We start from the raw sequence: 15,762 nt of genomic DNA on the forward strand, positions 1-15,762 counted from the left end.
CAGCCCAAACAAGTAGAACAAGTACAACTAATACGTTTATCTGCAACAGATCTTTAACAGTAAACAGATGTGGTGAGTTACAATGCTATTTTCTGTTTGTACCATGTCTTTGAGGCAGAGTAGCTCTAGGGAAATTGTGCTGAGCTGTTCCTGCAGCGTTCTGGCTTGTTTATGGTTTTCTTGAGCAACTTTTTCCACAGTCAGCAGGTCCCTTTGGAGCCGCACACGCTCCTGAAACAAGCTCAAGTTAGTCTGTCGGCTATAAACGATAGTAAAACTTACAGCAGGAGCTGACTAAAGACCTCGTAAAATGAAGGAATGTTAAAATAAAGCCAGCACAATATACCCATTCACAAAGGTATCATACTTACAGTCTAAAGGCCCGTTCACACCAAGAACGATAACTATAAAAATAACGATAAAGATATAGTTCTAAAAATCGTTCTCAATATTTAACGGGCTTAGTACTACTGGATTACTGCTTTCTGAAATAAGTCTTTTCAACTTGGGTTAAATTGAGCTTGATAATCTCAAAATTGCCAAATATAATCTGAATGAAGTTTATAGTGTTGTTATTAATAACTAAAACTATGAAAAATAAAGCTGAAATAAAATGTAAAAATTAGATTAAAAAACCTCAACCTTAATTTTTTTTTATAAAATAAGTTCCTGTAAAAGTACTAATATTTAATTAAAATTCAGTTAAAACAGTAATAAAATAAATTAAAGCTAAATAGAAATCGAGCCGACGTCACAGTTACGTCACAGCTCTAGCTGGAGGCAAAACAGACGGACAACTGGAGGCGGCCAATACAAACCAACACAGATTCGGCTACATAATAAGGAGCTTAAATTATTATTATTATTATTATTATTATTAAATGTCATCTTGTTGTGTTGTTGGGTGCAAGAATCGATGAAAAATTAATATGCTGTATCTGAAATTTTTATTTCTAGAAAATATTCACATCATTAAAATCGCACCGTAATGTCACTCTTTACATTGTCGTCTTCTCGGCGCTGGCTAGGCAGAACTGCGGATCGTATCACACAAGTCTTGTACATGACCATTCAGCACATAGTTATAGGCATCTAAAGATTTATATGCCCTCAGTTTCTCTTTACGCTCGGTTTCTCTATCGGATAGGTGTAGAAGCCAGGCCACTCAACCGGAGGTAGCGTTAACGTTAATCCTGTCAGATCGTCCATGCATTGAGTGAGCGTGTACAGTACAGGTCAGCCAATCTGGTTCCGTCCGTTAAAATGAACTTTTGCAAATAACAATCGCAGTCCTGGACACTGAGTGACCTTGCACGTTAAGATAAAATCGGATTTTCTCCAGTCATTGTTAAAAAACAAGCTAACAAAACTTGCAAACTAGCGTTAGGGAAGCGGCCAGAGGGATCGTTCTGCCACCACCTAAGCTCCGCCCACAAAAAACGTCACCATGTTTACCAACTGAAAATTGGTCTATAGCACCTAGGCAACAGCTCCAGTTTCCATTAAATTGCCAGTGTACTACTAATGGGTCCATCTGGCAATCACCTCTTCCACTCCCAGCAGTCTTTGCCTGTTTGTGCGGCTGTGGTTCCTCTGGGCCTCCTGACGTCCCTCAGCGCTGGTCCTGTCAGACAGCAGAGCCTCCTGCAGGCGATGGGTCTCCTCAACAGCATGCTGGAGTCTGTTGTCCCGCTCACACACCCTCTGCTCTGAATACACACAAACACTTCAGTACTTAAAGGCAAGTCGCTCTGCGCTCACCAGGCTAAACGTAAGGGAACACGTGGTAATGCAGCTCACCCAGTTCATCCACCTGCTCTTGTAGTGCAGTGCACTGTTTGTGCTCCCTCTGCAGGTCAATTTCTGCGACTGTGTCCTGCTCCATCCGGTCCTGCCTCAGGGCCAGAGCTCTGTCTAATGCCTGCAGCTTCTGCTGCTTCAGCCTGTGCTGCTGCTCCAGATCAATACTCTGCTGCTGCTGTAGCCTCACCATCTACCCACAGGACACAAACATGATGAACTCATTACTCCTAGATATTGGTCACCTACATCATATCATATACACATAATTATTTTAAAGGTTAGTTCACCCACAAATGGAAATTCGGGCATCATTTACTCACCCTCATGTCAAACCCTTATTGGGTGGTCACAGTTACCATTGCTCAGTGAATTTTTGTTGGCGAAATCCAGTAATTTTAATAGGAATCCACATGGCTGGGAATTAAGAGGTTAATTATTGCTGCGCAATAGGTTCAGTTGGTCACGCAATTCGCTGCTATAACAACAGAAGCTGTTAGGTTTGAAAGTGACTTCTGTAAGCAGCGCATCATACATCTTCACTGTTAACAAAAGACTAATTACTTTTTCCCGCAGAATTTTCTAATGTGATCGCAACTTTTGTTCAACCTCGAAATACAAAAGATAGTTTCAAAGAAACCTGAAAGATTTTTGTCCCTCCATTGAAAGTCCTTTAGGCAAAAAACTCAAAACTCAAAGTTCAAAAAGTGATGAGAGAGAAATACTTTGACAAACTCTGTAACCTCATTCAACAGTTTTCCAGTCATTAAGAAAGGGATCAAATTCAGATTTTACTGGGGGAGACGGTTACCTATCAATTGCAGCAAAATTCATTTTTCAGCTTGATCAATATTATTGTCATGCCCTGTGGCTCAAAATAAAAGGGACGCAACAAAACTGGGACACACGAGAAAGCCAAACTTTTAAAGCAAGTTATTTATTAACAAAAGGAAAACTATACAAAAAATGACTTATGAATAAAATCAATGGCAACTGTGACCACACACTTTTGCGAGCTCTCCATTGGCTTCCAGTCCAATTTAGGATCACCTTTAAAAATTCTTCTTATGAATAAAATCAATGGCAACTGTGACCACACACTTTTGCGAGCTCTCCATTGGCTTCCAGTCCAATTTAGGATCACCTTTAAAAATTCTTCTATTTGTGTATAAATGCTTACATAACTGTGCTCCTAATTATTGATCTATTGTGTCCCTAACCCTCCCAGCAGTTTAATATCCGGTAACCTTAACTTACTGACAGTCCCTTGCTCAAGGCTAAACGCAGAGGAGATAGAGCCTTTTGGTGATTGTGGAATAGCTTGCCAGTGCAACTTACAGCAGCAACCTCTTTATCAGTTTTTAAATCTCTTCTTAAAACGTATTTGTTTTCCTTAGCTTTTAATATATGTTAATTGTCGCTCCTTTTTACAGCCCTTTGGTCAGTCTTGAGGCCGTTTTAAATGTGCTTCATAAATAATTATAAAACGGTTAGTTCCAATCCTTGATTCTGATTGGTCAATAGCTGTGCTTTATTCATGATAAAACACGGCTATGACCGCTTCACCCAACGGTTCTATTTATCACTGCGCAACACTGCAGTTCCTATGTTGTTTTTATTTGAGCTTTCATGCATATTACACATTGGAACGTTGTTGCTGTTCTCGGTCAGGGACTATTTTTTTTCTAGCGGAAGGAAGGCTTTTAGTGATTTTACTTCATGAAAGTTGCACTAATACATATTTTTTTTACTTTAATATTTTTATTGTGTGGTAACTGTTTTATAAAAGCAATAAGGTACTCGAGGCAAGTGCTGTATCGTGAATAAGTAACGGCTGAAGGGGTTGCAGGTACTCCGCTTCGCGTCGTGCCTAACAACGCCCTTCAGCCGTTACTTATTCACGATACAGCACAGCCTCTCGTACCTTATTGCTTACATAACATTAACTTATAGATATTTCTAGTTCTTGTCATTACTTGTTTTGCATATAATGCGTTGGCATTGGCAATATTGTGTGTCAACACAATCATGTCAATAAAGTCCATTATGGATTTCTTTTACTATCTCAGTTTTCAATTATAATGGACTTTTTGGAGGAAAAGTCATTGATGACATAATGTTAATTTTTGGGTGACCTGTCCCTCTAACACGTCTAACGTTCATCATCTAGTTTCAAAGGTAAAGTGCATGAAAAGATAGTATCTCGCTTCACCTTTTCATGTTCTTCAAGCTGTGTCTGTTTCATGGCTACTTCTGCCTTGAGCTCTTCCAGCTGCTGCCCCAGTCGGTCCAGTCTCTGTTGTCTCCTCCTGATCTTCTCGTCTTTCTCCTGCAGTCCAGCCTTTTGCTCCTTTTGTTGCTTCACAAGCTCTTCCCGCTGCTGTGCCGCAGCCTTCACCTCCTAAACATGATCAAGAGAAACACTTTTCATGCTATATAGTGATGCACAGAAATTTCAGTTTGAGTGCCAAAATCATTAACGGAAATGGGGATGTTTAATTAGCGCATTTTCTGCGTTTTGACTGTCAGTATCTATTTAGTGCACAAAACGTGCATAAGCTACAACAGGTAAACATGTCTTTTGTGCTAGGGTTGGGTTGACAATACGGATTTCTCATTTTAATAACAATAGCCTTTGTGCTTTGTTACTTTTGATATTAAACAACGTCTCAGCTTTCAAATTCTGTCAACAGATCAGCACGAAATGAACATGATTGAACATCAGAAGGTATTTTGAAAGAAAAAGTACAACCAACTGAAATGTATCATGTTTCAAGTAAAGGCAGGTAAAGGTGTTTCAACTGTGGAAAAAACTTTAATAAATAAGAAACATTGAAACAATCATATCATTAAAAAGTTGATATAAAAATGTGCAATTTAATTTTTTTTATATAAAACTGTTTATACAAGTTTTTATTTGATTTGATTTGATTTGATTATTAAGAAACTATTTTCGGTTTCAGTTTCTTGGCTAAATGAAAACCGCTAGATATGCAGCGTTTTGCTGTAAACTCACCTCTCTGATCTCATCTAACTGAGCTTGAGATTCCACCAGCTGTTTCTTCAGTCTGCTCAACTCTTCTGTGGGTAAAAACAAGCATTTCAGAGTGTTTGTTTTCACAGTGTATGAAAACCAACGGCTGATGTTAAAGTAAGGCTGTTGAGTGGATACCCTCATGCTGCTGCTGTGCGGCTGCCGTGTCTCTGCTGATCTCCTGACGCAGATCATGCGCGTGTTTCTGCTCCTGTTGTAGTTTGTCCAGCTCAGTCTGTAGTCTGAGAAGCTCTGTTTCTGCTGCCCTCGCCCTCGTCTCTGCTGCTTCCAAACACCTGAAACCAAGTCAAGTCACCTTTATTTATATAGTGCTTGCTTTATACACTATAGATATACAAAGCAGCTTTACAGTGATAAACAGGAAAATAATGATCAATAAAGCAAACAGAATTCAATTCTGCTGTAAAAACGTCATCATTCATGTGAAGTCAGTTCAGTGTTGATTCAGTTCAGTTCAATAACTGTGTAAAGTTCATCAATAATGAAATGAGTTCAATTCAGCTATAAACTGCTCTACAGAAGACAATAGCTGGGTTTCAGTCACGTGATTATGATGACGCGCGAAATTCAGATGGAGGGCAGGGAGTGAAGAGCGCAATGGACGAGATGGAGGAAAGTCCGTACTGTACTACTTTACACGCTATTACAAGAGAAAGATATAAAGAAAAAATCAAACATATGTTGGACGTGATCCTTACGTTATGAAGAGGAGTGATTTTTCAACTGAATTAAAAGATTTTCCTGCCATCGAGGCGGTAGATATCAGCAACTACCTCGTCTTACAGACATAAGTTACTTTGACTTTACAAAGTTCGGAAACGTTACACGTTACACAAACATAGCCACTTAAGTTGTATTAATTCACCTTTGACGAAGTGATCACTGCACACACGGGCATTTTCCCATTCGGCTCCTCCTGACCGCAGACGTAGGTTTGCAAGCCGTTTTTCCGGAGTTTTTCGGTCAATTTCTTGCATTTTCCCCCCTTATGAACAACAACTTTTGGTACACAATAAAAACTCCTCGTGGTTTGATCGATTTAAGTAACCATAAACGACGCAAAACATAGGCATTTTGAGTTTGTTATAGAGCTTTCTAAATACAGCAAATCACTTCCTGCCCTCCATTTGCATTTGACGTCATATGAAAACAAGCTATAGTACCGTTATTCACTTTGAGTCAGTTTAATGTTGATTCAATTCAATTTGAATAAGCTAATAAGCAGCTCTGCAGAAAACAGTGTCATCATGTAGCTCAGGGATGCCCAATCCAGCTCCTGGTGGGCCAGTGTCCTAGAGTTTAGCGCCAACCTGCCCCAAACATACTTGACTGAAAGATTCTAGGGGTGCTTCTCAAAAGGATGGCTGCCACATCATCAAGTGGCGCCGAAGGCCGTCTTAATTTGAACGTTTTGAACATTTCATGTCCTTCATTCAGCTCATTTTGAAGGATGCATCAAGTGTATCCTTCGCATCCATCCATAACCCTTTGCACATTCTCCAATTCACGAAAAAGAACTGATGGAAAAACCGAGGAAGCACTGAGTTCATTATGAAATGCAAGACAAAAATAATGTTTTCTTGGAAGAAAGGCGTACATGCTAGCTTTTGTTTTCGTGTAAATTAATCACTTAACACTAAACTACCATTAATGTAAGCACTGGGAGACCACAGATGCTTATCATTTACTGAACTATTGTGAAAGCCAGTTAATATAAAGATTTTTAATGCAAAGTATTTTTCCAAAAATTAAGTTGTAAATTGAGCGTCAGCAGCAGTTCTGGCAGGTCAAATAGTCAAGACGCTGCTAACGCTATTGGCCAACAAAACGGTCTCATCAGCGATCTGCTCAGCTGAGCTGCATAAGCTGATCTGCATCAGCGCATCAGCTGTTCAACTCCCCTCGCTGCTAATGATTACGCTCAAATAAGGGCGCCCTTTTTAAGCAGATTCAGTTTGCTCCTAACTGCTTGCTGCTCGCTTCTCTGCAGCCCGCCACCTCCTCCTTGTCGTGTATAACGTTGCTGCTCTGTTCATATGGGGGAATAATTCAGCTCTCCCAGTCCTAAACTGTGTGAGCGTTCCCTAATGCTGCTGCTGTCCTCTGACCTCATGGTGCTCATGAAAGGTCAGAGGATTCCCTGAACAGAGCCATACCGCCAAAAATGTAATTCAGAATTATCAACTTGAATTGCAATTTATTCAATAAAAATTTCCTAAATCATTTTTATTGTCATGTGTGTTCTTGACTTATTGGACCTGACAGAATTGTATTTTTGTGCCCTGATCATGGGGGCGGGAGCATGTGTGACGTAGTAGCCATGCGCACTTAGTAGACAGACTCATTAATGCTGAGGAGGACTCTGACCTACAAGCCAACGAAAGGACTAAACTATGAAGGGTGCAGCCTCACTAGGATGCAGCCTTCTGTTTGAGAAGTAAACCTAGTAATCCTGAACACTTGATTAACTGGTTCAGGTTGGAACTAAACTCACGTAGGTTGGAGCTAAGCTAAACAAGTTTTGTTCTTATCCAATAACCACAGAAAAACAATCAATTTCAGCCACACCATAAAGATAAAACTCATCAAGTCATTCTTTATGATTTTTTTTTTTTTTTTGCTTGTCCAGGATGTTTCTCTGCCCTAGGCCTGAGGCATGCTGAGATAAGTGGGTATGGAAGATGCATATTTTTTGTTTGCTAAATTAAATTTGTAACTTTGATGAAAATATAGGTATTGTTGGTTATTCTGGACAAGAACTGCCTACTTAGACACTAAGGAACCCCCTTGTAAATGATTGATCGACATACAAATATAAGACATAAATCGACCAACCATTGTTAGACTTCAACTTATGAGGCATTTAGAGGTGGATACATCTGAAATCATATTAATTTTCATGATGACGATAATAACTAAGTGGTAGCTTCATCAGATATTGACACAGCAGTATTTCCAATACGACTCAAAAGTCTCTAAAGATTGTACAGACAAAACAAATGTTTTTTTTTTTTCATTGGTTACCTCTGGGCATGTGTGCGTCTGGCCTCCAGATTTCTGCACTGTTCCTGCAGGCTGCTCCTCTCTTTGTCTGTTTGCTGTTGCAGGTCGAGGCTCTTCTGTTGGAGGGTGTGCAGCCCCCCACGCTGCTCCTGCAGCTCTTGCTGCACATGCTGCAGATCCACACGCACCTGAGCAGAGGAAGCTCACATCAAACATCAGCACAAACAATACAGGCGAAGACAACATTTTTTTTAGGACTGACCTCTAGAAGAGTTTCCTGGCTCTTCTCTAGCTGGTCCAGTTTCTGGTTATGTTGCAGCTTCACTCCTTCTAATTCCCTAGTCTCCAACTGGACCATTTCCAACACATGCCTTAGCTCTAAACACACAAATTCTCAACATTAATTGGGCGAAACCAAACGGATATGATTCAGTTTTTTTCACTCATTCAGACTTATTTTTGTAATTTGTCAATTTCTGCACCACAAGCAGTAGTTCTTTATTTTTTTACTTTATATATGGATATATCAGGATAACCTTATCTCTTATACATTACTGACCAATACATCACAGAAAACCAGACCAAAATGTTCAAAATGTCAAATTTGAATGGTCACGTGACTGAAACGTTTGCCATTTTCAGTAAAGCAGTGGCTTTTGGTGTCTTTCTTTTCTCTATTAGAGTGTGCAGGCTTCCATTTGGATCTTTTCAGTTTGCCCACCTCGTTTTGGACTTTTTGAAGGTTTGGTGAGTTTTTGAATATTTTTAAAATTGTAATGTCAGCAGAGGATAGGCTCTCAAAGGAAAGTGACTGTTCCGTCAACTGGCCAGAAAACAAGTTTCTAAAAACACTCCCTTTCCACCTCTCGTCTGCCACTCACACCATTGTTTGAGACAGATGTCAAATTATGTTAAACTGATGTCATGACTATGTGACACTGTCACACATGACACATGTTTTAACCACTCTATATATTATGATGATTGTATGTATATTAGAGTTTTAATTGGTTTACATGTCGTCATTTTAGTCCATTTTATTCCTCTTATCAGTTTTAATGTGTGTATGTCTTTTATCCATACTGGGTCTGCCTGTCATGTGGCTGATCACATGACAGGAAACAGGAAATAGCCAGCATAAAGGAAGTAGCATGGCAAACAAGCCAGGTCTCTGTCAAGACGACCAAAGCTGGAACGAGGAGTTGTTTTTAAGGACTTAACATTCCAGCAAACCCCATCACTTTTCATTGGATTATCACTACAGTTGGATTGTATATACACTGGTGGACACTTACACATTGGGACTTACAAGGACTCTTAAGGACTGTTTTATGGTATATGGAACCAATGGACTTTATTTATGCTTTTAACAGCTTAGGGCTTCTTTGTATTGTGTTGTTTTAAGTTCCTGGTAGAAATTGTAAATACACTTCATTTATTCACTTTATTTCTGTTGTCTTTTATTTCTTTTAAAACACTTTCCATACTCTCACAGTTTAATCTGACCCCATTTTTATCTCATGTAACTCCACCGATTAGGCCGATTGTTACAACATGTCAAACTGGCCACTCTATAGTAACAGACCTGCTGTGTGTTTTTTGATGGCTGAACGAAGGCTCTGCAGGGTTTCTTCCTCTTGCTGCTGATCTTTCTTACACTGTGCCAGTCTGGCTTTCCTTTCAGACAGCTGAGAATCCAGCTCTCCCTTCTGCACGGCAAGAGACTGGACATCCACACGGAGTTCCTACACATATCCAGACCGTTCATAAATATTCATCAAGTATTTCCTTAATATTTAAACACTGCATTAATATTTTGTGCATGTAAAAACCTGAATACGCTGGTGTAAGAGTAGGGCATCATCTTCTCCCTGTCTGAGAACACCCAACAGGCCCCGTCTATGCTGCTCCACACTAACTCTCAACACCTCCTCTTCCTGTTTCCACTGCTCCAGCTTCCTGTCCAGCAAAGACAGCTCCTCCTGCTGCAACACCACCTGTGGGGAGACCCACAAAGTCACATTGATGTAATACTTTTTCAGCTACACAATACTGTTCAAAAGTTTTGGGTCGATTTATAGTGAAACACAATTACAATCTTTTCTATTTTGGTATGTTTTAAAATTGACTATATTCCTGAGATGGCAAAGCTGCATTTTCATTAGCCATTACTTCACTCTTCTTTGTCACATGATCCTTAGGAAATCATTCTAAAATGCTGATTTGGTGCTCAAGAAACATTTGTCATCACGGCTGAAATTTTTTGTGCTGCTTAAAGGGTCATAAAACCCCAAACCAAATTTTCGGAGATTTTTACAGAGGTATGTGTGTTGAACACCATTGAAGACAATGTTAGCATCAGTTAGATTTAATAGTAGGGTTAAAATGGTTAAATTTGAGTTTTTTCCCGCTTTTTTCGTCTTCCGGGTTTAAAATCTTCATCGTGTCCACGTCACAGGCTGTGACGTGGCAGTGCACTGTGAGTACGTTGATGACTTATCGGTGTCTCATAATTATTAATGAGACTGAGTTTTCATATCCTATGAGAAGACACTGTCTCTTAATTATTCATGACACCACGTGGATCTTTCCAATGACAGACATGTCAAACTGTGATATCGCGTAGTAGATGAGAGAGGCAATCATGGGACGCACGCAAGTGTTTATTTTCTTGGTGCAAAAGTCCAATTGGGTTGAATATGTTTCCCCGCGATGCTGCCCGGGCTAGACTCTGGCTCCGGGCGGTTGGTTTTCCATCAACCACGGACACATCTAAACGTGTGTGCCACAACCAATGCAGGTTGCATCTTGCGAGTGATGCGGTACCAAGTCCGAGGACTTTTCTATCCCTTCAGAGGTGTGTGTGTGTGTAAAATGAGAAGTCATCCACCTCCACAGAGCCATCTTTATTATGGGGGTTCAGGGGGCGCGTAGATCTAGGCTATGCACGGAACGTTTTTTTTAAGTGGAAAATTAATCATTTTCAAATATATGTATTTATGGTGTCTATAAACAACTATATATTTTATAATGACATTATAATTATACATGTAGCCTACATTAATATGTTCTCAGTAGAATTACGATTACTGTTACTTTTGAAAGGACAATAATAAAGTGTCGTATTTCATAAGACTTTAACTTTGCCAGCTATAAAAAAAAATCTAGCATTTCCTCACGTTTTACCACTGCTTTTAGTGACAGTCGATATGCATGGGATACTGGCGATGACCATACCACACCCCTTCTCACAGCCATCCACGCCCATTTAAGTTGCATTTTTCAAAAAGATTGTGAGCTAGACTTGAGCTGAAAGAGGGGGGTTTCATGACCCTTTAAAGAAAGTGTGAACACTGATGCAGGTTTTTTTTTTTTTTTTAGGATTTCTTGATGGGCAAATTTTTTGAAGAATAGCATTTATTTGAAACAGATATTTTGTTGCATTATAAATGTCTTTACTGTCATTTTTGAATTATTTAATGAGTCTTTGCTGAATAAAAGCAAAATTTATTTTAAAAAAAAACATCTTAGTGACCTCAAACTTTTGAACGGTATTGTTTAGTTGATTGCTTCTTTACACATGTGTTACCTGAGTGCTGAATTTGTCCAGTTCTGTTTTGCGTTGTGTTAGGCTGTCTTCTGTCTCTCTGCAGTTCTGTAGGAGTTTCACCTCCAGGCTCTGGGTCTCTCTGAGCTCTTTCTCAACAGTTTCCAATCTATATACGAGACAGACAGTTCAGTGGAGAGAAATTTTCTGCATTCAGTGATTTACTGAAATTATAGTTGTAGCACCTGTCAGTCGCTCTATCCAGCTTTCTGTTGACTTCTTGAAACTTTGCATCTTGACATGAAAGGACCTCCTCTACTTCTTTCAGAGTGTGTTCTTGGTCCTGTTTCCTTTTCTGCAGCTCCTTAACCTCCTCTTGAAGATTCCTTTAGTAGCACATTTACATGTCTCATTTCTTGCAAGTTTTCCAGCACAAACTAAACTTGATGCAGAATCATAGAACAGCCTTAAAAGCTAAATTGCTATTAAAATCCTTTAATTATAAGCAGACCATTCGTAAGTTGATTTCCCCAAAAAGTGTAAACAATAGCTTTCAACATCATGTTACCTTTTTGTCTAAACAATAGCAGATGGGAAAAGTGTTTGGTAAACCTTTTTGAAATGGTTATTTTTGCAATTCTGTTTGGTGTCACTTATGACGTATTACACACAGCAGCTGTAAGGATTCAGAACTGAAATAAGTTAAAACAAAAATCCATGTGTGATATTTGTGTTCACCTGAGCTGTTGTTTGGTTCGGACCAGCTTTGTGGCACTGTCTTGAGCTCTCTTTTCCATCTCCACCAGCTCTCGTTCTGTCTCTTCCGCTCGCCTGCTGGCCTCATTGTAGCGCTGCACGCTCTCTTTAGTCTGCAAACCCACATGCATTATATCATTAGCAACTTGGAAGTTGACGTATACATGTAATATTTAAGAAGCCCAATGTGGAAGATTATGTGGAAGCTACTTTAAAAAAAACTTTTATGTAGTTAAATGTAACCACAGTCAAGTTACTCTTTTAAATAATAAGTACTGATTTATATTTAATATTTTAATTTATTTAATAATTATCATTTTTAAAATGTAGTTTATTCCTGTGATGTCAAAGCTGAATTTTCAGCATTATTACTCCAGTCTTCAGTGTCACATGATCCTTCGGAAATCCCTTTAATATGCTGATTTGCTGCTCAATAAACTTTTATTATTATCAATGTTGAAAACAGTTGTGCTGCCTAACATAATAAATGTTTAAGGATTATTTGATGAATAAAATTTCTAAAGAACAGCATTTATTTGAAATAGAAATCTTTTGTAACAAATTTCTTTACTGTCAGTTTAATTGCTGAATTAAAGTATTCATTTCTCTATAACAAAAAAAAAGACTTATTTGACACTAAACCTTTAAATGGTAGTGTATTAATTGTTTTTAAATTAAATAAACACAAATTAAATTATAAAAAAAAAAACAATAAAAGCTTTAAATTATATTATTAAATTAAAACAGTGTGATTAACAGCAGTATTTAGCTAAATATTTATTGTGTAGGGGGCAATTATTGATTCTGTGATTTTTGTAAAATATTTTTTTGTCATCATTATATATGACACTGGAGAATTGATAGGAAAGTGGAAGGAAGCAAGAGAGGACATGAGCTACACTGGACTACTGTAAGGGGCAATTCACACAATTGACGCAGGTCAGCGGAGCAAAAAGGTCTGGAGATGTGTTTTTTAAAAGTTTAACTCATTTTAACTTGAGCGGCGCATTTTTAGAATGCCGCATCATGCACAAAATGCAGAAAAAGACCGGGAGAAGCAAATGCAACGGTTAAACACATCCGTCTCGCAAGTGTTTACATTGATAAACAATGGAAAAGGCGCAGTGGAATGGAAAAACGCGTTCTGTGTGAATGGCCCCTACTGAAAAATATATTTTATAGCGTGGCTACGCAACAGTGAGGAACACCAGTGTCGGACCTTGGCTCGAGTGTCTTTGAGCTCTGTCTTAGCCTCTAGAAGCAGTCTGTCAGCTTCTCTGAGCTCTGCTCTGCGCTTCAGCAGGGTCTTCTCCACACACTCCACCTCTCCCAGCAAACACTGCTCCTCCTCTGCATGCAATACAGTGCTTTCCAGCCCACTCCTGATGAACCAAAACAATGAAAGGCATTAGATATTTATCCATAACATGTAGTTTACATTTCAGAGATGCTGTGTGTTATACGGAGTTGATATTGAGTAAGATATATTGGTGTTAGCATGCTCACTGACGTGTGGCGCTGCAGTGTGTGGATTTTCCTGCGCAGACGTTTGATTTCCTGCTGCAGCTCTGTTGTTTTTTCCTGCAGTGTGTGCTTTTCTTCCTCAGTGTGAACTTTATCAGCAAACTCGTCTCTCAGCCTACGCTCTGCCTTCTTCAGATCTCGCTCCTGAAACACATACCAAAACTACTTATCTTATAAAAAGTAAGACCATTTCCATGTACACTACCATACATTCATTTGGGATCAGATATTTTTTTATGTTTTTGAAAGAAGTTTCTTATGCTCACCAAGGATGCATTTACTAAACAGTTAACGGTAATACTGAAATATTATTATAATTTAAAATAACTGTTTTCAATTAGAATATATTTAAAAATGTCATTTGTTTTACATTTAACATTTTCTAGCTGCAGAACTACCATTACTCTGATAGTGGAGCTCATTGGAATGTAATACAAATGCATCAGTCGTTGCCTTGGTAACGCAAAAAATTACAGACGATATGAGATGTAAATAGCGACCGCGTTATTGAGGATGATCTACAGAGAAAATTGTATAATCTTGTGTTAGTAAACACTGTCAATGTAAAAATGTAATGTTAAAATAAAATGGTCTAATACATTTCAAAATTACAGTAAAATGATGTAAAATATTGTAACAGCAGCTTAATTCAACAGGAAATAACAGAGCTAAATTTAACTTGAAATCTATTCTACACACAGTATCTCTCACCAAGTCCTGATGTCCAGGCACATTACAGTGCAGCGTCCCACTGGGCACCAGAGGAATAGTAAGATTGCTGGGAGGAGGTCCGTACACCAGTCTGGCTCCATCAGGAGGCGTCCCACAGAGGACTGTACTTGAGCCAGTGGGCAGGCCAGGTACAGGGTGACTGTAGATAAATGAACCGGGGGGAAAAGCGGTACCATCCGGTAGAGTAAATCCAGCAGAGCCAGATGGAGGCGTGAAACGTGTCCCCTCCATATCGCTCTCTCTTCCACTGTCTCTGAACATCTGAGCATCTGAGGAAACATGTGGACAGATATTAAAGCTTTGACATGATATTCATCACCATGATTATGTTGAAGAGAAAGACTGTGGCACGTGCCTCTCTTTCCATGAGCGTGCGGATGGGGGGAGTAGACCCAGTATCCTCCATTAAGGGGAGGTCTTATCTCCCTGTGTGCTCTGTGGCCGGACCGTCGACCTCTCTCAGGTGAATGAAAGGGCACAGAGTCCAATCCTGAGTCTTGTGTGCCCTGAGATCCCAAACTAGGGGCCTGAGGACAAATAGCATGCTGAAACACTAACAAGAGTATTCCTTTTCTAATGCTAAAAGAACATGTTTCAAAACATGATTCCTTACATTCTGATTTGATGGTACATAGTACCAATATCCTGTGTTTGGCAGGGGATCTCCTAAGCTGGACAGGAAGTTATTCTGCTGTAGAAGAGTCTCCCTCAGGACTCCAATCTCTTCCAGCAGCTCTTCTAGATTTCCATTGTTAGCTAAACAAACCACAATATATAACAAGTCTATTTTTGCACTGAAGGAAATGTGCATGGTGCTTGCTTGCCCACAGAACACAGCATCATGATGCATGGTGTTTGTGAGGTGTTACCATGGAAAGATGACAAACAAACCTTCTTTGGCTTGTGCAAGTTGATCTTTGAGACGTTTGGTTTGAACCTGTTGCTTTTTCAAGGTTTGGTTTAATCTTTCCAATTCTTGCTGTTGAATACTAGAGTTTGGGACACTGCGGAGATTCCCATCTGTCTCATGAACCTTCATTCAACAGAAACCAGGGAATGCATTAATGTACAATGTACAACGGGGACAGGGCATTAACAAACTAAAATCTCTGAGAAGTAAGATACTGCAAGTCATCAATTTGCAAATGAGAGTAGTATAGGAGCTGCGTGGAGTTCCAATCATATACGTAAACAGAATATTCTGATGTTACGATTTGAGCTTCGGGTGCACTGAAATACCGCATTTGAACTTTTGCAGCTAGAACATATGCGACTGCCTGACAAGATGTGATGCATTCTAATCAAAACTATGAGCATGATAGGAGAAATACAATTTTTTTTTTTT

At 39.2% G+C, this 15,762-nt stretch overlaps 1 protein-coding gene across 6 annotated transcripts in view; it reads right to left on the reverse strand.

Annotated features, from left to right (window-relative positions):
* The window catches only part of cntrl (centriolin), a 42,214-nt gene that overhangs the window by 3,753 nt on the left and 22,699 nt on the right, over positions 1–15,762 (reverse strand). For 4 of the 6 annotated variants that reach the window (XM_056236256.1, XM_056236248.1, XM_056236273.1 and 1 more), the window contains 19 exons: positions 15,309–15,450; positions 15,031–15,173; positions 14,773–14,944; positions 14,397–14,686; positions 13,672–13,829; positions 13,381–13,543; positions 12,144–12,274; positions 11,651–11,791; positions 11,448–11,574; positions 9,691–9,855; positions 9,444–9,603; positions 8,121–8,236; positions 7,880–8,046; positions 4,973–5,130; positions 4,817–4,881; positions 4,013–4,201; positions 1,801–1,993; positions 1,546–1,709; positions 103–231 (listed from right to left, as the gene is read on the reverse strand). In XM_056236256.1, the coding sequence (XP_056092231.1) occupies positions 103–231; positions 1,546–1,709; positions 1,801–1,993; positions 4,013–4,201; positions 4,817–4,881; positions 4,973–5,130; positions 7,880–8,046; positions 8,121–8,236; positions 9,444–9,603; positions 9,691–9,855; positions 11,448–11,574; positions 11,651–11,791; positions 12,144–12,274; positions 13,381–13,543; positions 13,672–13,829; positions 14,397–14,686; positions 14,773–14,944; positions 15,031–15,173; positions 15,309–15,450 (2,973 nt within the window). Of the gene's footprint in view, positions 1–102; positions 232–1,545; positions 1,710–1,800; positions 1,994–4,012; positions 4,202–4,816; positions 4,882–4,972; positions 5,131–7,879; positions 8,047–8,120; positions 8,237–9,443; positions 9,604–9,690; positions 9,856–11,447; positions 11,575–11,650; positions 11,792–12,143; positions 12,275–13,380; positions 13,544–13,671; positions 13,830–14,396; positions 14,687–14,772; positions 14,945–15,030; positions 15,174–15,308; positions 15,451–15,762 lie in introns of those variants that run through there. The other 2 variants (XM_056236281.1, XM_056236290.1) reach the window with 2 other exon arrangements.

This window comes from Rhinichthys klamathensis, unplaced genomic scaffold (assembly GCF_029890125.1).
Source record: "Rhinichthys klamathensis goyatoka isolate OS25496 unplaced genomic scaffold, OSU_Roscu_1.1 h1tg000019l_1, whole genome shotgun sequence".
Lineage (NCBI taxonomy): Eukaryota > Metazoa > Chordata > Actinopteri > Cypriniformes > Leuciscidae > Rhinichthys > Rhinichthys klamathensis.